This window comes from Carassius gibelio, chromosome A4 (assembly GCF_023724105.1).
Source record: "Carassius gibelio isolate Cgi1373 ecotype wild population from Czech Republic chromosome A4, carGib1.2-hapl.c, whole genome shotgun sequence".
NCBI lineage: Eukaryota > Metazoa > Chordata > Actinopteri > Cypriniformes > Cyprinidae > Carassius > Carassius gibelio.
The window spans coordinates 30,212,064-30,235,885 of record NC_068374.1 but is presented as its reverse complement, the minus strand read 5'-3'; the positions used below and the strand labels follow the sequence as shown (position 1 = coordinate 30,235,885).

The 23,822-nt window shown below is 36.1% G+C and overlaps 1 protein-coding gene across 1 annotated transcript in view; it reads left to right on the top strand.

Annotated features, from left to right (window-relative positions):
• Window positions 1-23,822, top strand: part of LOC127976549 (cadherin-like and PC-esterase domain-containing protein 1) — a 45,236-nt gene that overhangs the window by 7,238 nt on the left and 14,176 nt on the right. Inside the window, exons 2-14 of the mRNA XM_052581047.1 lie at window positions 1,076-1,247; window positions 7,809-7,903; window positions 8,518-8,599; window positions 10,760-10,844; window positions 10,937-11,093; window positions 12,513-12,643; window positions 12,940-13,012; window positions 13,162-13,332; window positions 13,588-13,692; window positions 13,848-13,999; window positions 14,778-14,831; window positions 14,975-15,157; window positions 15,252-15,420. Coding sequence (XP_052437007.1) covers window positions 1,076-1,247; window positions 7,809-7,903; window positions 8,518-8,599; window positions 10,760-10,844; window positions 10,937-11,093; window positions 12,513-12,643; window positions 12,940-13,012; window positions 13,162-13,332; window positions 13,588-13,692; window positions 13,848-13,999; window positions 14,778-14,831; window positions 14,975-15,157; window positions 15,252-15,420 — 1,629 coding nt within the window. The remainder of the gene's footprint in view (window positions 1-1,075; window positions 1,248-7,808; window positions 7,904-8,517; window positions 8,600-10,759; window positions 10,845-10,936; window positions 11,094-12,512; window positions 12,644-12,939; window positions 13,013-13,161; window positions 13,333-13,587; window positions 13,693-13,847; window positions 14,000-14,777; window positions 14,832-14,974; window positions 15,158-15,251; window positions 15,421-23,822) is intronic.

The following is a 23,822-nucleotide window of genomic DNA, read 5'->3' as shown; positions in this document are numbered from 1 at the left end:
TGTATTATATAATAACAATTACAAAATTATATGTATTGATGTTTGCTAATATTAATATTATATGTAAAACATTTTATTAAATATAATTGGAAATAAAAATGTTACTTAATGTACAACTAAAACTAATGCGCATCTAACCCCAGTGTTGTTAATAATAATAATAATAATAATAATAATAATAATAATAATAATAACAACAGCAATAAAAATATTAATAATCATATCATTATATTGTTGTTGATGTATACTGTATTATATTTTCTAATAGGAGTTTGTCAAAGTTGTTTATGGTTTTATTATTTAAATGCTTAACCTATGTAGTATTTACTAAACAATAGTAAAGAGTCTGCTTTGGAGAATAAATGAGGTTTCAGGGGTTGATTTTGGCCATTTAGGACCCTTTCATTAAAGTGGCTGAGCTCCCAGATGGAAACATTTGCAAGCAGAGGAGGAGTAGACCCCCGAGAGAGAGTGAGAGAGAACAGCGCAGCATGACGGCAGAAAAAGATGAACACATGCAGAGAGAAAAGAAAGGGGAACCGTATCATCTATGCTGAAGCAGAGGAAACGCTCCCCTCCCTTCCTCAGTCACACACTCCATGCTGAAGCTCTGTCCAAATAACGCTGTGTTCCTCTGATTCTGTTATGCAACACTGAACTGGATGATCGTGTGCATTGTTTAATATGGCTTTTAATAAGGCTCATGTTGTCAGGCTTTCCTCTTGTGCTAAACTGAACCATATCCTAAAATTCTCCTGTGCAGCAGCCGTCATCCAGGCATCTGAAGTCTGCTGTCATCTAATCCTGTTTTCAGGGCCCTCCTCCCTACCTGATGGCCCACAGAGGTCATTGCCATGCTAGACTGCATTATGGGTACTTTTGAAATGCTCAGCTGCTTTTCTGATTAACCCTTGCTGTTGTGATCCTCACATGTGACAAAACCCTGTTTTGAACTTCATAGAGCATATGTAACATACAAATCAGGTTTATTGTGCTTCTTTTTTTTTTTGTTTTAAAGGAAGTAACATCAAGAATAAATACAATTGCAAACGTTTTTCTTTCCTCCTTCTCAAAGGTTTATCATTCTAAGCGCAGCTGTGTGGGAAAAGCCATTATTCTGACGGGCCAACATGCCCCGACGGACAGTGAGGTCCAGTTGTACCAGAGAGTCCTACAGCAGCAGGGGTATCGAGTGGATCAGGCCCGTTACGCAGAGACCAGCGCCTCACTCAGACAGGACAGAAGAGGTGAGGGGAGGGGGACATCCTGTCTTTTGGATGTAAATCCAAGTTATATTTGGAATATTACTGTAGTACTTACTGCATAGTTTATAGTGCACTGAATGCTGCCTATTTTTGTCATCTTGTATGTAGTAAATGCATGCATAATCATCACTTTAAACTATACACTGTTATCACATGACCTAATTCAGCAAGCAGTGTCAGGTTAGCAGCTTTAATATAATGAAGAGTAAATGTTAATTTAGCATTTTTAAAGGAGTAAGGTCACTCAGAAAATATTCTAACCTGCATGCCAAGATGTAGATTAGTTTTTTTTTTTTTTTTTTTTTTCATCAAAAAAAAGATTTAGCATTACATTATTGCTCACCAATGGATCCTCTGCAGCGAATGGGTCCAAACAGATGCTAAAAACATCACATTATTCCAAAAGTAATTCACACGCCTCCAGTCCATCAATTAATGTCTTGTGAAGTGAAAAGCTGTGTTTATGAGTTTGTTAAAGCTTTTTAAATTTAAACTGTAACTTCTGGGCAAATTTCTTCATTCATAATATAGTGAACAGAGGACTCGTATTGTATTCGTAACCTACAGTTTGAAATTAAACTGTCTTAATTTTTTTAATACAAACACGCAGATTTTTGCTTGACACAACGTTAATTGATGGACTGGAGTCATTTTGATTAATTGTGGATTATTGCAATGTTTTTAGCATCGGTTTGACTTTTCATTCTGATGGCACCCATTCACTGCAGACGTTCCATTGGTGAACAAGTGATGTATTAAAGAATTTCACCAAAACTATTCTGATAAAAAAAAAAAAAAAATGATTCTACGTCTTGGATGGCCTGAGGGGTTAGTCAGTTTTCAGCAGACTTTTTTGGGTGAACTATTCTTTTAATCCTTTTTTGTGTTAAATCTTGGCTGAAATTACTTACGTTTCATTTGCCGCATTGGGACTGGAAGCTTAAGTAAGTGCATTGCAGTATGAAAACAGTATGCTATGCACTGCAACTATTGTGTTATATGTAATAGGACATCTGTGTTTAATTATGCATACAGAATATATGCATATAATACACAAAATATGTTCTGCATACCAGTGTTAATTTCGTTGACGAAGACTATGACGAAAAATATTCGTCAACTAACCTTTTTCACGGACGAAAACTAAATAAAAACTAAATAAAAAGTCAGATATGATGACGAAAAACGTGACGAAATATAACTGACACTTTAGTCAACGAATAAAAATGAGACGAAAATATATGGGAGGGACGAATGGAGAAGAGATCCAATCAGAGCGAATCTTTGAGGGTAGGTTGATCTATGCAGAAGCTGCCGAGCCATTTTAAAAAGCCGCGGCAAATGCAAGCGCAACAGCTAAACAAACGCAGCAGCAGTTACACAGAAAAGAGAACAAAGATGAGTTTGCAGAAATTCGCACAGTTTCGAGGACGTTTTCATAACAGTTAAGTTGTTTACACAGGGAACTACACTGCGACCTTTTGAAATGCCATTGCGACCCAAATTTTTATGGGGTCGTAAATGTATCACTGATTATTTTTGTACCTACTTATGTGTAATGCTATGTTTTAATATGAGCATTTATTAAAACAGAAATGTGTAAGAATACGTTTTATAACGTGCTCCAAGCATTCAACACATCAAGTTGGCTTCAGCCCCGCGCTGCGGGAAAGTTGAACTGAGCAGCTGGTTACTCGCGCAACACTGAACCGAGTTCTCCTTCAGGACGTTTGCGTCCTCCTGCACCTGAACGAACAAATACAAATCGCATTTTAAATAAACATAAGAAAAAGAGCGAAAAGTGAAAGAGCTCAATTCAGCAGCGCGGTGTTCAGGGAGCAAGCAGAGACGCGTCTCAAAGTCTTCTTGCTTTTGTACCGACAACAAATACATACTAAATATGTCGAAATACCCGTCTTGGAAAGTGTGTTCGAAAAGGTCTGTAGTTGTGTCTTCAGTGAAAGTAAAGAGTTGGAAAGAAATCGGATGTGTATCTTTATAACGGATGCATTTGTCTCTTAAAGTGACCGCGCCTAATTTACTAGCTCTGCTGTCAGTGTCTTTAATGTATGAAAATGAAAGTAAATCACTCACTGCTCTTGATTAAATTACTTTGTAGTTTTAACAAGACTTTATCCAAAGTCAATCCAAAAATCAGATAGAATAGATTATATTGTTTTACTAGTGACTAAAAAATACAAAAAAAAAAAAATGTATTAGGGACCTGAGAATGTTTTGGTTAAGTGTTTCTTTCTTTAATTGCTAATGCAACCTTTTCACACCACAGACTGAACCAAATTAAGCATTGCATCAGACATTATCAAGATGAATTTGTTGTTCTGACACAGTTTAACCCTGAGTTATTGTCATATTGTATTACCAATTTCTAAACTACAGCAGATAAACTGTGATATTGTAAGAAACGTTGAAGGTGTCTGAATACATTTTGGTTTGATTGTGTATTTTATTTTACAGTGAAGACTATGCAGTGCTATTTTAAATGAACAAAAACAAACTTAAAAAATGTAAACTTTGTGTAAATATCACAAATAAAGAAATAGAATGAACATACAATACAAATATAATATAGGTGGTTGTCTATTTCAATAATACTGTACTTCATCTTGAAAGAATGTCATATGCATTGCAGGACGAATGCATATCTTTTTCAGAGAGCATGTATATTTTTCATTGAGAGCAGGCCTTATGTTTATTTTATAAATACCATTCCATAACAGACTGATGGAAACATTTAGTCAAGTCAACTAAGTTGACTTTGTTCTACTAAAAAAAAACTAGACTAAGACTAAAAGACTTAAGACTAGACTAAGACTAAAACTCTTATGATATTTAGTCGACTAAAACTAGACTAAGACTAAAACATTTCAGATGACTAAAATGTGACTAAAACTAAATGGTGTGTTATTCAAAAGACTAAGACTAAGACTAAATCTGAATTTGCTGTCAAAATTAACACTGCTGCATACAAAATCTATACTAAAAATGCTAAAAATATGATGTTAATGTGCTTGTTGAGAACATAGCTCACATATGCATGCATGCTTTAAACGGTATGGTTTCAGGACAGATTTTGATATGTTTAGAACCAAGCCTGCTGTGAACTAAATTCACCAAACTGTGTAGTATACAACCGAAGCATGCTGCAAATGCACTGCACTTGACTTAACCATCCGTTTCTAATGTGAGGAACTGGAAAGGATGACAAAAACAAATATTATCCGTTTTTATCATTGTACTCACCTTATTTGATTGAATTGAATTTTAGTTTAACTCATAATTAAATCAAACGTGAAATAATAGTTTATTTCCAAGACTGATTTCATTTCACTACATTGAAGCATACTACTGTTTTAAATATTTACTGTTGAATATGGCGTGTAGTGTTTCAAATAATTTTTGTGAGTATGCAGTACACAGTACATACTGTATATTATGTAGTACGCAAGTATTCCAACCAACTCTGACTTGATTCTTATGTGTCTTAACAATATTTTGTGTGTATTATGTGAGGTATCATTGATTGGTTTCCAGCGACTATAGTTTAGTGATTTATTATACAAAAATATTTGACCACAGAAGAATCCTGCCATTGACCAATCAAGAATGAATTATTCCAGAGAAACGTATAATAAATTGCACTGTTGTTCGCTGCTGGCTCTTGAACTCAGATGTTTGTTGTTCCCGTCCACCGTCAGGTGGTTCAGGGGTTAATTTGGTCTCCAGCTCAGTTTAAGCACTGCTTCACAGTCACAGCTGGGGTCCTAAAACCCTCCTCCCCTCCTCCTCCTCCAGATCGTGACTGGACACAGATAGGTGACTGAGATGAAGGCCTCTATATTGAACGGTGTCATTTAGTTTCTGTAAATGTCTTTCACTTACATAGCACCAATCATTCATATGGCCATATTAATCCTAATCATCATATTACTGCATACAGTAGTATTATACAGCTTTATTACCACAAATTGAGATTGAGTTTAATGTTATTTTGACCCCTTTCTTCAATATAAAAATAATTAATTTCTCTCTCAAAAGAGTTATTTTGACTCTGTTTGAAAGCCACATTTCCTGAATGTGGATATTGGCAATATGTAATGGCATATTATTTTGGGTAAAAAAAGAAGAGAAAAACCAAAACAAAATACAATGAGGTCCAAACATCTGAGACCACTGAATATACATTTTGACAAAATTACCCCGATTTTAGGGAAAAGTTTTAACTAGACCTAGAAATGAGATTTGCACATAAAATCATTTGATTTCCTAAAATTGTTTTAGATTTTCAATATGACTTTTTTAAACAACACTATACCAGTATAGTTTAATTTAGTTTAGTTTAGACCACGCAAGTATGTGCATGTGTATTATGTGATGAGATAAGCAGGTGTTTGTTTGCGGACAAAGACAGGTTGTCGACAGCTGTCACTCAGGTTGACGGGTTGGCCTGCAGGCATATCTAAAACTTTGAGGTCATCAGGCCAACAGCTTTACCAGAACCATACAGAGAAACATTACTGATAAAACACACACTTATCTTAATGCCAGGAATGCTGGAGGCAACCGAGCCTTCCAGTGCTTCACATTACTGGGACATGAAACTGTGTGTACTGTAAATAGCGTGTGTGAATATGCATGTTTGTAAAGGGTTTGATGATTGTAGATTTACACATGGTGACAGTTATGTCAGTACAGATCATAATAGAGATGCTTATTTAACTGTGGCTTGTTTGGTATGCAGCACTTATAAACTGTATCTTAGGTTTTGGCCTGGAACACCACTGGGAATCATGGGAAAACAGTCAAGCAGAAACATTAAAATGCATTGAACTGGTTAGAAATGATGAGCTGTTAACAGCACTGTCAGAATATAGAATGAGCTGAAATTATCATGAGTGTATCAGGAGAGACGTGAAGGCTGATTTCCCATTATTCCCTTTGGCTTTAAACAGTATTTCCTGTAGTTTGGGCTGGGACGGCACTCAGGCACAAAACGTTTGGACTTTATGCCAAACACACACCAACCCATTTCCTGGAGCAATCATGAGCACCACAATAACTACCAGATGTGTCTTCTCCAGTTTCTCTCTCTCTGAAAGAATTTGAAGTTTTATTAATTCAATGGTTCTAATTTCTGTAAGCATTAAACATTACACATGCACATACAACTTGATTTAAGAGCATGTTCCTAAATCAACTTCCTTTTGGTCTTAGATTAGATTAGTCAGTAGGAATGTATTATTATTTTTATTAAAACTTGTTAAAAATTAAATTCCAAATGTATTTATTAATTTAATATTTCTAGTTGTTACATAAAAGCAGTATAAATGACATTTGACAGCTGTCATATATCATAAATCATAAGTGTTTGCATGCAGAGAGGTTGTGTAGGGGGCTATGTGTCTTTGATGTCTTGTCAAAACCACGAATGCCCCTCCTTTATTTAAAGCTGCATAAAAGAAATTAAAAAAGTTAAAAGAATGTCAAGTATAGATGAAGGCAGCGAAAGGAAAATTAGCAGTGCCTCAGATTCTTCCTGACTGTGTGTAGTGTTGCCATAGCATTAAGTAATCCATGCTTATCCTAATTTTTAGGTCTGTAAAAGGACTTTGCATCTATTGGCCTTCTGTATTATAAGAGCTAAATATGACAAAACCTTCCTTTAGGGACTTTCAGGGATGTTCTAGTTTAAAAAAAAACATTTATCGGTAAAGTTATGGTATTTCAGCATTTCCAACAGAAATGTCTTTCACTTAAAAACAATGAATAAAAATAATACAAAATAAAATAACATTTTACAAACCTGATTCCAAAAAAGTTGGGACACTTTACAAACTCTGAGTAAAAGGAATGGAATAATTTACAAATCTCATAAACTTGTATTTTATTCACAATAGAATATAGATAACGTATCCAATGTTGAAAGTGAAACATTTTGAAATGAGAGATATAATGAGAGATACACATTCCAAAAAAGTTGGGACAGGTAGCAATAAGAGGCCAGAAAGTTAAATGTGTATATATAAGGAACCGCAGGAGGACCAATTTGCAACTTATTAGGTCAATTGTTAACATGACTGGGTGTAAAAAGAGCCTCTCAGAGTGGCAGTGTCTTTCAGAAGTCGAGATGGGCAGATAGAATACAAAAAGATCTAGAGAGCTATTTTTTATTTACGAAAACGAGCAGCAAATGAATAATATAAATAATAATAATTATTATTATTAATAATAATAGCCAGTAGGTTGCTGCCTATTTAGACTACACATAATTAAATTATTAAACGGTTGTATATGGTTTGTATTAGTCTGTAGTTGTAATTGTAATATATTTATAAAAAAAAAAAAAAAGTAGAAGTCTATGTCCTCATTTAGATTGCAGAAAATCTGTGTGTGTCACTGCCTTAATCCTCTGTTTTTGGCAAAACTGTCATCAACACATAATCTACGCTGATCTTGCTATCCTTTTTTTATTGCTTTATTTAATTTACTTAATCTCTTGCTAAATATATTCTCCCTTGAACACAGATGGAAGAGACTGGTCCATCTTGATATGCCTAAAGGGCTCTGAAAAAAGTTGCCTGCGAAAAATCAACTTCGCCCATCCACAGCACCATCAAATGGTAAGACCACCCACTCTCTATAGCCTATATCCAGCGCTCTTGAGGAGATTCCAGTTTATGATGCAATGCAATGCATAATAATGATAAAAAAATAGTGTATTATAGCTCTGACACTGAGAAGGAAAAGCAAACAAACACGAAGTGCTAATACCAAATGTTTTTTGTTTGAAATGCATGTAAAATAAGATCTGGTCCAGAGATTCAAAGGAATTTTTATAGAAACCAGGATGCAGGATCCAGCATCCTCAACTCCTCTGATCTCACACTCTAAATGCAGAAAACCAGTCTATAAGAACCTGAACCATACTTGTAATTTTACTTCCGATTAATCTGAAACCTGTATTTAGTAATGCTTGTATAATGATGATATTTGCTTAAATACCCCAGCTGTTGTGAGTCTCCTGAGACAGTTATAGTTCTGGATGTGATCCAAGAACAACTGCTACTTACTGTCTCAGTTATTAAATCACTCTCGTTCATAAGCTGTTAGTCATTTCACGGGATCTTAAGGCATTACCGAAGGCTGACTGTTTGAAATGCTTTTAAACTATCTGTTATGGTGGTCTTGGTTAAACTCTGACCTCTGATCCCTCCGGGGTTAAATTTCCATACAGGTTAACATAATACCAGCCTTTGCAGGAGTGTTTCTGGACATGGGCGGAGTCTGCCGGTTTCTGACGGACAGCCAGCTGTCAGGTGAGCAGCAATGTTCTAAGCATTTCTTTAACACAGATACTGAGAAAGTAATGCAATTTTGCAGCCACAACATATATTCTAGTTTCAAATGACTTTGTTCTGTGGAAGGCAAAATAAGATGTTTTACAGAATGCAGTATATTGCAAGAAATTGACTTTTGTGCAAAAATGTTTTTAGCAGTTTTTGTCTTTATAATGGTAGTCAATGGGGTCCAATCAGCCATTGTAGTATCATCTATATTAATACTTTGAAGGAGTTTTTATTTTATCTTCTCAGTTTTCTTTTTCAACTACCAAATATTACATTTAATAGTTTTAGTTAACAGCACTAGATCCAAAACAACCGCTTTAACCACTTTAATTTGTTAAAACAAGTTCAGTCTCAATTTAACTGACGTCTCTGACAATGCAGTGTGTGTCTGTGACGCACTTCTGTCAGGTGTGTATGGGAGCGTTTTAAGCTTGTCTCTGTAATTACTTATAAAGGTCAGTGTCAAGGGTGATATTTACCGTGAGTAACTCTCTGCTGCAGGGATATTAAAAGGCAAGTGCACATCATAAATGCCATTTAATAACAGCCATAGTGAGTTATCGCTTCTTCAGAAAGTCGCTTTCTTCTTATATGTCAGAACGCTGCATTACAAAGCTCTTTGAACTTGTTCACGCTTAATTTCACTGCTTTGAACCAATTATGAACATCACTTCTGAAAGACCTCATAGGAGGAGAACAGTGCCTACTTTCTATGACAATAATGACTGATTTTTCACCCGCTGGCCCTGTGGCATCACTACTGCCCAGCTTCAGAAAAGGAGGCTTTGTCTCCGACTCAGAAACAATATTGTCCTTCATGACTGCCCAGCGCCCACAGAAACATGAAAAATTGAGTCCTGGTGTTTGGTGTTTGGCTAGGCCAGGTGGTGTCCTCTTTATAATGGTATTAGAAGGCAGGCATACTGTAGAGTGCACAAATATACACATGACATGGACGGGTCAGTGACCAAGTCGAATGTAAGCTCAGCATAGCTCACACACTTAGGTAGGGAGTGACCCTGACTTTGGCAGAAGCATGGGTTACGGAGATCTTGATGTTTTTCCAAGTGTTTCTTTGGGGCCCAAGGCTGGTGTGTCATGTGGTTTAACTGAACGAGGTTTGGAGATGTGTACTATAGACCTGTTTGAGAGTATTAAGTATTGCTTGAGTTGTATGGAGTGACATCTTTTCTCTGAGGCTGGTGAGACATGTGTGTGTTTCTGATTAAATGGTGACGAGGCGACTGGAATCACTGAAGGAATTTTCATTCGCACAGTACTGCCAGAAGACCACTCACTTGCTCAGAAATGCTGAGCTGTGCATGTGCTGATATGAGGACTAGTAAACACGCACATTAACTTTTGTACGTCTTGAATTAAGATATCTTAATCCTAATCACAAACAGTGATCTGAGTCTAGCAATGGTAGCTACCTTGTGCAATGCCCTACAAACCCAGAGAATGACAAAATGCATCATTTATTGACTGCTTAAAATTCACAGGATTAATATAGCCTAGTTTTTACCATATTTTGATCAGATAAATGCAGCCTTGGTGAGCATAAGAGACTTTGTTCAAAAACTAAAAAAAAAAAAAAAATCGACAATTGTGTTAACCAAATTCTGAGGCAGATCTGCTTGATGACGAAATGTGGTCCCAGAATGAACTGTGACATTGAAAATCATTCAAACACGTAAAATATGACCTGGTATTTGTGTGTGCTATGTATTTGTATGTTGAGACTAACATGCAGTTAGCTAAGCATCAAATTCGATTGAAATTATTTGTGATTCGAGTCTATTGCGTGCTTTATATTTGGGTTGCAGAGTTATTGCCGATGTAGACTTATGAGGTTACACGGCTGTTACCAGTGTAGACAGTTAGGAGTAAGGCAACTCACCGTGTTTTAGAACAGAGCTGCAGTTTACGTTTCACAGAAGCAAAGCGTGCATGTGAGAAGTGTGGCCAGACCCAATGATTTAATAACATGGTATCTCTAGACACGTGTCTGGAGGTCTTTGTGGAAAGAATTGAAGTAGCTTTGGCCTTCACGTCGATACATGTTCTGTGTGTCTTCCTCACAGAGGAAATCAATGTGCCTGAACTTCTCCCATCTGTTTTCCATCTCAGGAGTGACATTACCAATACGTCCTTCTGCCTGCGCTTCTTCCACATCTCCACAAGAGGGAACCACAAATGTTGCTGAAGATAAATGGTAAGTCATGCCACATCTGAGTGGAATGACAAACCAAAAATATTACGATGTCAATTTTCTTCTTTCAGCGTTATTGTGATTGTATCCTACAGGAGGCGGCCAATCACACTCAGCCATTCGGACACTCAGAGCATGAATGCCACCATAAACGTGTACGTCTTGGTTACTTCAGCAACACCGCTGACCACTTTCGTCCACCGCACAGCCTTGGTCAAACCCCACTTGGATAAAACTAGTTATACCACCGAGGTAAGAACGCATTCTCCTTGAAGTGGAAGCTGTAAAACAATTACTGTTAAAATAAAACAATATCTCTAAATCCCAATGCTCAAACGAGCTTAGAAGTGATTATTAGGTGCCTTTTAGCTATTTCAATAAGCTTTTATATTTTTTAAATCCGATAAGATTGCAGTCTTAATATTGCAGTTTGGATCCCAGTGCTGCCGTTTACTGATGATAAAAGCTTGGCTAGGCATTGATTCCCCATGTGATGTTTATTAGGCCTCCACAGCTGTGAAACACCACTCTCATTGCAGTTTAACGCTCTCTCTCTCTCTCTCTGTGTGAGTGTGTGTAATGCTAGATTACTGAAGAGGCTTCAGTCAGAGTCTTGTAAACAGCTGGAGGGCACTTTGAGATCTAATAAAACACAGATCATATTTACTGAGTTTCAATAGTTGATAAAAGAGCCCTGACAAACAAGCAGATCACAATAAAGTCTGCTCTTTCCCTTAATGTTCTCGGTGTGTGAGTATGATATAGATCTTATGCAAAACTTAGTGTTGGACCACTTGTGTGCAACAGTGTTTGTGCTTGTGACAAAACTTTCGTTTAGTGGCATCCTCATTAGAAGTACAAAAAAAAAAAAAAAAAACAGTATACTGCAGCTAAATATATATATGGGTCAAAGATAAGACATCTCATTTTGGTGAACACATCAAATTAAATCCACAAAAGTGAACTTATATACTAGTTGGTAAAACTTTTGATTTTAAATGACAAATAATTAATATTTTAGGGCTGCACTGTGAATTATTTTTGTATTTTTTTTTTTTTTCTGTAAATCATGGTAAAAATATATGATAGTAATTATTTTTTGCTCTGAGAAAAATTAAACGACACATTCTTATGTATGGGGAAAAAATTAAAGCTGCTTTTTTTATTATTGAAGGTGCTTGAAACCCCATTTTTGTTTTTGAATCTTATGTACAAATCAAGTGATAGCCATGATCTATTTATTGCATTTTTTTACCTGTTGACTGTAGTAATAGACTATTGTTGTTCTACTGCCCTCTACTGGCAGCGCTCTGTCATCACTCTTCAGCTCAGCTCAGCTGCCTCTGTCTGTTGTACAATAGAAAGGTTTCTCTGTCGAGACTTAATGTGTTGATACTAGTATGTGTGCAAATCATTCAATCACAAATCAAGGATCAATCTCTTGTCCATGTGGGAGAGTTTTTGTCTTAGTTACTGTATCTGCAGTGGTAGAGATATGAATGTCTCCCATTGTTAAATCATTATTGATGAACAGGATTTCTGGTGTTGAAATTGGAGTGTTCTGCTCAATCTATTTAGAGAGGCTGAATGATGAAGTAATGAGATCTCTGTTTGCCTCTCAGCTTTTAGTTTATGTACTGTGTCAGACTGATTTAGACCTCTCTCTTTCAGTTGCAGGTATTCTTTAGAGAAAGACTGGGTCCTGTTCTCTCTCATAAGGCCATTGAGCACATGAATCACGTCATCATTGACATCCTGAAAGCTGCTTTATTAACAACAAAGGACAGCAGCTCCTCATCCAGGTCAAAAACACACACTTCAACCAGAAAATGACAAAAATTGAAGTGTATTATAAGTGTATTATAAACATTTGTTTATATATATATTTATATATATTTAAACCTGATGGTTTTGTGAAATTAAGAAATTTTTGATAATTGTATTAAATTATTATTATAAATTTTACTTTAAAAGCCATTATTATTATTAATAATAATGATGATAATTTGGGAGTTAACTGTATTTATAATTATATGCTATGCATTGTGTTTTGATCAGCGCATTAGTAAAACTTAGTATTCTGTGTTGTTTCTCATAGGTGTCAGCTGTGTTTTCAATTAATGACCTTCTCATTGCACTATAACTCCTCTCTTGATCCGGTAGTGGTGAAGGTAAGGATAAACACCCTCTGTGAATTTTGTTTGAGGATGCTGATAAATTACACACAACTGTACAGTAGATTATCTCCCATGCAAGCTCTCAATTTGACCACTAGATGGCAGCATATTAATACACATTCACATGTCTCTTTCCGTCTTAGCTTCAGACTGATCTACACTTTGACGGAATGAAGGACCCTCACTTTGATGGACAGATAGCCAAGGAGTATATGCTGGAGGATGTGCTGAAACTGCTTTTCCCAGCATGCAGCAGCGATTCCGAGGAGCCTAGTTTGCAGTTTAGAACAAAGGAAGAGAACCAAAACCAAAAGGTGAAACTCGCTTCAGTTTTTCCTGGCAGTACCATATGCAAGTGAACTAATTAACTAAATTGAGCTGGTGAAAATATAGACAATTAATTTCATTTAAAAAAAAAAAAAGGTTTTATCATTTCCCATGCTTTACAAACAGTCGGTTTGTATTTATTTTGTTCCTTTTCATTTTGGTTGCTTTGTAAAATACAGTCATTTTTTTTAAGCATTTCAATAGTGTCTATTGTTGTCTAATTATTTGAACTTGTCATGCAGTACGGTGACTGTGAAGGGCCAAACGGTCTGTGTCTGCCTCCAGATGAGATGCATTTATTGCAACAGTTTAATCAGTACCTCAAAAGACCAGGACCCTTTCAGCTGGTAAAAACACATTTTATGCACTTTCAAACATTCTCGTATTAGCTATAACTTATGGATGGCTTCAAAGCTTATTAATATGGACTAACAGGCACATATGCAATTGAATTGGATTTAATGTAATGTGAAATCAGACTTGTGTGTGTGTGTGTTGGCAGCTCTATCCTACATGTCCTCTTCCTGACGATCCTCAGCCTGATCTAATCCAGACAGAGTCCCTCAGCGCACAGGATTATGGATGGAGACCAGCTCTCATGGCCCTGCTCCAAGAGCTCAGCCTTTACTACACGAGAAAACATCAGACTGAAAGGTTGCACACACACAAGATCATATCATCAAAACGTATTCTTTCTCTAGCGCTGAAATGAGTTATGCTGTAGGCATGCAAAAATCCTGCAAGGGTTCTGGAGATAATATCAGACAAATCATTATTTTATATTCAGTCATTCTTAGTGGTGACCTGTGAGCCTGTGGTGCTTTGGGTCACCTGCAGTCCAGTCGAAACATTTATTTTTACAGATTAACTCCCAAACCTCCTGATGTCTTTTATATACATCTTTACATATAACTACAGTCTAATAAACATTTGCATTTCCCTGCAAAAGCATAGTCAGAATAACATCATTTCAGATATTCTTGCATTTTTCACTTGCAGCCAGTGAAAATCTAGACAAGGTAAGTACATATCTGTGCAAAAAAAGTTATTGTTGAGCCAACCATCTGAGCCATCTTGTTATTATCTGTGATGACGGGGTCTGTGTGCTGGTTGATGGGAAGTAAATTGTCTGCATCTGTCTGGCTGGATTGGAATCCAAACCGAGACACAACTCTGTTGCACGATTATATAAAGGTCTTTGAGCATACTGCATTGATTGATTGCCTTTCAAACAAATTAAGACACTTTTTCAAGCCAGCACTGATTGTTTTTATGTAAAAAAAAGTGGTGGGAAAAGCCATTAAAAGGCTCCCTTTTGCTATTCCTGGAAGAAAACATCTCATGCTTCCAATCACCTGTATTTAACAGACCATTATAGAGCACTTGCTGAATTTCCTACTAAAAATTGCTGCGTTTTCTATAATTCCAACAGCTTGGATGATCCAAAGAGCCTAGAGGCATCAGACCCACTCTCAAGAAAAGGCAAGTAGCATGTGGTAACATATTACCCTGACTATATGAATTACAAATAGACATTAGATTTGTTTTTATGAAACGCCAACTGTTTTTAACTTGATCAGAAAATACAAATCAACTATTAAATGTGCCTTACTCCTATTTTCAAGGGAGGTGTGTTGATCCCCACCTGAGGCAGTTGTACACAGACCCTCCGATGGTGCTGATGCCAGCGTTTAATGCACGGGAGAAGGAATATCGAGCTGAGGTTCCCTTTGATGTGATCACCATTCGTATCCGGCCTGAAGCAGTCAGCCCTCATTGCCACATTCACCTGGATGAACATCGTGGACCCAGGTAAAACAAACACAACTGCCACATTGTAGAATTAAATACTGTGGCATTACAATTTAGCATTTGGTTTCTCAGAACTCTTCTCGGTTTCCTTCAGGATGGCAAACTACCCGGTTGGCCTGGGCAACAGCAGAATCAACATTCTGGTGATGGACGAATCAGAGGCTGAGCCCATCGTCATGACGATATACACACTTTACATATACCGTGAAAGCAGGCCCAGTCTGCCAATGTTTGAGGAGTATGTGATGTGCAGCTTCATGCAGGTACGCAGGACAAACACACACACACACACTCCCGCCAGCTCCTCTAACACACACATCTGTCTAAAAGGAATTTGTCGGCCAGCTTATGAAGTTTGTTACATTCCTAGGTTATTTTAAGCACTGGAAATTCTTATAGTCCACAAGATGTGAGGTGTGGATCTCATATTTTTCATTTCATTTTTAATGCAGTAAAGTTTTTAGAACTGATTCTGGACCATTCTGGCACTTTCTTTCTCACGGATGTTCAGGTTTCAGTGCCTGTTCAGTACTGATCGTAGAATCACCGTTAAAGTGGATCACAGCAGGTTTCTGTCACGTGTGTGTGCATACATTTGTCTGAAATTGAGAAATTATTTAGTAGTTTCTATTTATATTCATCTATATTAACCAATATATATTTTACCAGATCATTCAAGGCGAGACAATTAAGTAGTACTTGCATACACCGAACTTTACAGTTTTATCCTTATATTCTGAAGGTTTTTACAGAAGGGGTTGTTCATATAGATTTTGCCTGTTTTATTCCTCAAAAAATTATGAAGAAAAATTCTGGCTGTTGTCAGTATTTTCTGATTTATGGAGTGATAAAAAGAGATCCCTTCTGTAAAAACCTTTTGAGTCTAATATGTCAACTACATGAAACATTTCATTTTTAACCTGGCTGCATCCAATGTTTTTATTTTTTCTAAAATATTGTATGCAAATCAGCACATATTTAATTACATAACGCCTTATTTGCATATTTAAACATTATCATTTTGAAAAACTGCGAGCACATTTATTATATACAGAATGTTATCATCCATTGGGGTGGATGCTACAAAAACTTAACCTTTTAAAATGTACACTTTTCTACCTTTTATAGTTACTAATATGTACACTAATATGTCCCTTTAAGATGCTAATATGGAAATGTACCATCCCAGTGCCAGCATTTGTACCTTTATTTCTGAGAGCGGAGTTATTGTTAGATTTTATCTTTATAGTTACCATTGGTTTGGATGGGCCTTAACACTGTTTTTGCTACTGAATTAGGCATGATTCAAATATTCCACAGTTTATTCCAATTTTCTTTCACTACTTACTAATGGCTACATTGTATTTCATGCTTAACTGGATCAAAGTGATGCAACAGAATAGCACAAAGCAGAATGAGAAGAAATGAGAGAGTGACAGTGTTCGTGACTTCTAGCGAGCGCCAGTTCCTAATGAACGTTTTTTATGGCTGTGTATCTCCAGTTATTATGTGCTGATGACAGCACCACCCCTAGGGAGTCATGTTTGGTTGGAGCTTCAGAGAGCATGAACCACTTTCTGTCTTAAGAGTCATAAATAAGTTAGGTGTGAGAGTTACTGGAGTGTTTTCTATAAAGATTCAGAACTTCAAAAGCTACCAAGTGTTGAGCTGTGAGTATTCTTAATAAGTTAATCCCATTCGCTAGTTGTATTTTTGTCAAATGAACATAGGGAATTAATCAAATTGCTCCATTTATTCTCAGTTCTTTTCTGTGGAATGGTTGAACACCAAAGACAAGACAAATATTAATATCAGGTTAATAACAGCTAGAGATCTGATTGTATGTTTGAAGTTATCAGTCTGACCCACTAATGAGACTGTGGTCTGTGTTGAAGATCTCTTTTTGGTCTACAGTCTTCAATGTGTATGAGGATTGAGATTGAGAACCGATCCTTCCTTACATACAACATTCCTTCATTTATCCCTTGATCCCTGGAGAGCAGAATGGGCTGGAAATCAAGCATTTTATCACGTTTCCCTTCAAAGACCAATCAAAAGGTTTTCTGAGGCCTTATTTACAGCGAGGAAAACACATAACTCTTCTCTTTGTGCATCAGGGACACGATCCGAAAACCATAAGCAGCATCAGTATTTACTGACTAGCAGTCACATGGGTATAGTCAAAGCAACCTTTTGTTGACGTTACCAAAAGAGATCAGTATGTGTCAAAGGAGAATTCACTTCTTTCAACACCATGTGTACCTCATTAATACACACAGGACTCCCTGACCTCATCCAGCAAATAAATGCGAGCACTAAGCTTGATGAATTGTTCACTGTTTTGAAAACATCCAGCTGGGAAGCTTATGTTTGCAGCACATTAGATTTGTCATTCATTCACACATTTAAAGATGACTTTAAGCATAACCCAACATTTTTGGTGGTGACGTCAGTTTTATGGAATGTGTGTATGTGTGTGTATATATGTATGTATATATGTGTATATATATGTTTATGTATGTATGTATGTATGTATATATATATTTAATGTGTGTGTGTATATATATGTATATGTGTGTGTGTGTGTATATATATATATATATATATATATATATATATATATACACACACACACACACACACACACACACACACACACACACACACACACATACATATATATATATACACACACACATTATATATATATATATATATATATATATATATATATATATATATATATATATATATATATATATATATATATTTAATGTGTGTGTGTGTATATATATATATGAATGTGTGTGTATATATATATATATATATATATATATATATATATATATATGTATATATGTGTGTGTGTATATGTATGTATGTGTGTATGTATATATATATGTATGTATATGTATGTATGAGAGAGAGAGAAAGAGTTTAATTTAAATAAACACTGGTATTTTCCTGCATTTAAAAAGACTGTATTTAAATGCATTGTTACATTTACCATAAATGTATTACCTTTAAAATAATGATTATAAAAAACACAGGACTTTTTATCCAATAAAACTTAATTGTGTTGGCTGTAAAATAGACACACACACACACACACACACACACACACACACAAAAAGTTGATTACATACTTTGTTGACCTGTATGACTTGACACAAAATAATATATTTTAAATAATTTTTCAGCTGTGAAAAGCGTCATCATTATCTGTTCAAAACATTTTATTGATCGTATGGATAAAAAAACACTGCAATATTTTTCTAGATATCATCTTTTGTGTTGCATGAATTATATTCAAGTAATTTATGACAGAATTAGAATTTTTACATGAATCATCTCTTTAAGTGACTGGTTGGCTTTAAAGCTTTCAGAGCACACAGTTCCTCTGTCTCTTCTCAGCTCTGTGTTGACATGTAGCTTGTGATGGAATGGATTCGAAGTAGGAAGCATTTTTCTTTTCCTCAGCAGAAGCCACAGTGTGGTTTTAGAGATCTGGCACTTTTTCCCCAGCGCATGATGGGTGTTTTTCAAGCCTGGAGGTGACATTCAGGCATAACGGAGATTGGTTGATTTATATGTAGATATTTTATTTAGGGAAATTTCCCTAAACTCAGTTGTAGCATAATCTGTATTTCTATTTTTGTATTTCTAACTCGAGCTAAAAATCAGAGGGTGGTCTTGAGGGAAAACAATGCAGGATTCTTTAATTCTTTCCAACTGCATCTGCGCATCTTTTTACACCACAAGCCTTCTTGGCTTCTAAACAGCAGTTCACACAAGCGTTTAAACTGCTGGATCGACAACAGTGAAACAATGCATGGGTCTCAACTTAACTTGACTCGGCCTCATATAAACACATTTTGTTCATGCCAATGACGATATCCATATTCTGACTCACAGAACTTTTCTCTGTCCAATCCTTAGGCAGATTAGTGTGGAAAACATTAGTGCTGAAAGGACAGGGGAGGCAAGGTGGCAGCGCAAAGGTATTCTTTTAGAGCTGCGGTATGTAGACGTCCACGTGTGCCATCTGTCCTTCCTATCAACCCACTTCCTGTTTGCCATTAGAACCCTCAGCATCCATCAAAAGCTCTGCAGAGACAAGCAAGCACCAGTTTTTAAACTTTTTGATGCCAAAGCAATTAGATTAGCATGTGTGATTGGATCAGTAAAGGGAAATTCACTCAAAAAGTGGAAATCATTTACTTGCACTGAAGAATTTCAAACCAAATACAAAAAAATGTCTCCATACAGTGGATATCAATAGGGTCCAATGTTGTTTGACAAGATATCTTCAGAAGACTTGAAGAAAAAACTTGTAAAAGTGGCATGGACCACCTTAAGGATACATTTGTGGTGTTTTTGCATCTATATTTGAAGCCTTAAAGCTTCTAAATATCTGTTCCTTAAACTATATACACCTCAGCTGCTCTGGGATGGTGGAACGTTACTTAATTTTCTCCATTCTGAAGCAGTTAAATTGAGTTTGTCCACTGTTCTTTCTATGGCTATTGAGGGTCTTTGTCTGGTGTTGTCATTAGTCAACTGACCCCGGCTCCTAAAGCCCTCTCCAGCAGAGAAGTGTACCGCAGCAGGTTTGGCACATTGGTATGTGTGTGTGTGTGTGTGTGTGGAGTCTGGATTTATGGAATATGGAGCTGGTAATTAGGAGAAGGGGCATATCCTGTGTCACCCCTGGCACTGTTAATATATAGAAGAGGTCTTTTTAAAATAGTGTGACCTTTTAAGTCCTGTATGCCTTATAAAACCAATGAAGTGCTAAAGATGTAATGGTCTGTTAGGATTCTGTTTTTGTACTGAAACTGACATGAGTTGGACAATCTGATTTTTTTTTCTTTTTCTGATTTGTCTGACCTCAACCAAATGACAAAGAGAAAACCAGTAGACAGTTTGAAAGTTGTTTACTCAGTGCATTTTATAACATCCAAGTGAAGGATAAAACACAGACATGTCAGAATAAAAATAAAATATAAACAACAAAATGAGTGTAAGATGTTAAAACTGGGTGTTCTTGGTGGAAAACGTTGTATAAATCGAAGAAGTATTCAAGTATTCTAAATCAGTAGTCAAAGAAAATACTGAATAAATTGTATAAAAAAAATGTGTATATCAGTAATATACACTGTTCAAAAGTTTGGTGTCAGTAAGATATTTTAATGTTCTTGAATGATGTCTCTTATGCTCACCAATGCTGCATTTATTTAATCACAAAATATAGTAAAAAAAAATGTAATATTGTAAAAAAAAAAGAGTACAATTTAATATAACTGTTTTAGTATATTTTTAAATGTAATTTTATTCATGTGATGACAAAGCTGAGTTTTCAACATCATTGCTCCCAGTGTCACACTACCCTTCAGAAATAATTATAATATGTTGTTTCCCTGCTCAAAAACATTATTACCAATAATCGTATAATTTATTAAAAATCTACAAATTATATAATTTATATTCAAAATAATTAAAATGTATTTATTTAAATATACATTTAAATGTATTTTATTATGTATTGACAAACTCTATATCTTGACAAGCTTTAAGAAAAAAAGAAAAAAACCAACAACTGCAAACTGAATTGTGAGTATGTGAAAGTGTTGCTTCAGTCCATTTAACTAACTCCCAAAAACCATCTGGACTCTTTCTTTTGCTCTCATTTCATGTTTTTCTCTCCTCTCTTCCCCCTCCACATCAGTGGGTCAGCGAGAGTACCATGATGGTCAGAGCTGGATGTCTGTAAACTGGGCAGGGGGTTAAGGACCACCAGCACCCCCTACCAAAACACCAAACACAAGCTCCATTCACCCTGCTGGGCTTTGAAGTATTCTCAAGTGTCTCTGTATAGTCAGGCTTAAACAGAATGTTGCCTGATTGTTGGGGCAATTTGATTTTAAATGAGTTGAAGATGACACAGGCAGGATGGCAGGTATGCGAACAGTTATTACAACCGCCCACAAAGGCTTGTATCGATGTATTGACTCACATACACGCATGTTCCTCCTCCGTCTTCCTGTGTGAATCCCTGCTTTCATCTTGTAGTGAAAACAAACACACCAAAGACAATTGTGAAGATAGCACTATTCTAATGATGCCTGTGAACATGAAAATGCAAAAAAAAACAAAGGACCCTCGAAACTGATCTTAATACCAGCTGAAAAGAGACTCGGAGAACATTTAATGAGGCTCCTTTGTAATGCGCTTGTACTGGTATTGTTATACTTGACCAAGATGTTTCTGACAGATCCTGTCTCCTCATCAGTCTCAAATAGCTTAAAAACTGTTTTAAGAAAATTACTTATGTTTGCTCTTCAGAGAGCAATCTGCAAATGAAAGCACGTGATCGAGTTCGGACACTGAGTGCACCTGAAGGACTGCCGCTTTTGCATAGTTTTAATTCATACCTGTATGGTGTTGCGCTGTACGCCGTACGTGGATGATTCAGCTGTGGGCGACATCTTCTGGCAAGACGCGACAATTCATTTGGTGTGCGACTTTCACAGTGAATTTTGGGTGTTCTGTAGCCATGTAGCATAAATCAGGTGTATATACTCATTATTGCTGTGCATTGTGTGATTGAATGAGTGCACTCGATTATCTCAAATAAGGTTTCAATCACCAGTACAAATGGCTGTCCCCTCGAATAGTGCCCCATTTAAGGTTATAGGTGGTGATTTCGAACACGGAGCATCTTCTTGTCATGATGTTGACTACACAAGCTACTGACGACTCGTTCAGGCTGGTCAGATTTATCTATCGTGCACTTTGCAGATTGTTTACTTTCACATTCAGCTACATTACACACTGCATGAAAGGCAGTTTTCGAAATCGCTTAATAGGTGCACTTCAACATATTGTAATTTGTTTTACAATTTTTGAAAAAAAAAATTGTTTCATGGATGTAACCTGGCTTACAAACACTTGTTATCCAGTACTTTTTTTGTACTAATTTTGCTATTCATTATTTGACTAGAGTTTCAATCAGGTGATGACCGATGGTTTTGATTGGGACGATTGATGGAGGTGGATGAATGGAGAGAGACAGGCGAGACCTCTTGAACTTTTTTTTCACTCTCTCCATCTCAAGCACTCACACTGGGTCTTGTTTTTTTTTTTTTTTGCTCCATCAGGATCTGGGGTGGAATTAAAGAGATTATGTAGCAGTCCATATGTGCGCGTGATCGGAAGCTCTGCTTTTGAAGTCTGTCAGATCTGGGATTAAACTCTTACAGTAGTGTCTGGGTCAGAGCGGGCCACAGGATGGTGAATGCACATGCATGCACTTCTCCCAAGAAATGGTGTTCGAATGAGTGCTGTGTGTTACTCCTAACTTCTGTTTGAGTACTAGAGGACCAGGAATAATTTAGAGAAAAGTAATTGCAAATGTGTGTCTAAAAAGTGAAGTTAGCTTTTTTCATTTAGTTGCAGATGCTTCTTAATTTTTTTATTACCTAATGCAATGGCGTTCACACGTTTAAGTGTTCTTCCATTGGACATAAAATTATACATTTTAAAGAATGTGAGTAACCAAACAGTAGCTGGTATTTATGGAAAAAAATACTATGGAATTCAATGGGGACCAGGAACTGTTTGGTTACACACATTCTTCAAAATATCATCTTTTGTCAAGAAATTCATACAGGTTTGAAACAACATGAGCATGAGTAAATGATGGCAGAATAAAAAAAAAATTTGGGTGAACTGTCCCTGTCAAGGCAAGATGGGGTTTAGAACGGGTTTAGGGCCTGAGAAAGATCCCCCATGGATCCTTGTAAAGAAATGTGAGCTCATGTGGTAAATTTTGGCCCTGGCTGCTGGTTTTCATTGAACAGTTCTGGCCACAGTCCACTTTCTTTGTACCTAATCACTTGTTCCAGAGAATTGAAAAATATATATCTGTTCTGTTCTTAATCAGTCCCTGTTAAGGGGGAGAAATCCAACTAAATGCTGTTTTCCAGTCTCACTCATAAGCTGACTACTTCCTGCTCTGCCTTGTGCTTTTGTGGTCCAGCCAGCGTACCAATTATTTCACAATAACAAAACCACTGGCAGTTCACTATTAGTGCGGTCAGTAGACTTTATTATGCTTGAGTCAGTTTGTGTCCTCTTTCATATATTATACAGTGTGGACCTTAAGTTGGATTTGATCATTTATGTGTACTTTTTTTATTTTATATTTACTATATATATTCATTAATCATATCAGTGACCGTAAATATATTTGCAATATTAACTATATATATATATATATATATATATATATATATATATATTTTTTTTTTTTTAATAAACTTTTTATTCATCAAAGGATCCTAAAAATGTGTGCATATTATGAATGAATTCTGAAGGATCATGTGACACTGAACACTGGAGTTAATGGTGGCTGAAAATTCAACATTGCATTACAGTAATAAAATACATCTGAAAATATGTTCAGACAGAAAAGGGTTATTTTAAAGTGTAATAATATTTCAACATTTTTACTGAAATTTTGATCAAATAAATTCAGCCTTGGTGTGAGTATAAGAAACATCTTTCAAAAACATTGAAAAATCTTACTGACCCCAAACTGCAGTAGCGCATATGCATATATATTTTTGTATATATTGTGTATTTATTTATATGCATAAAAACA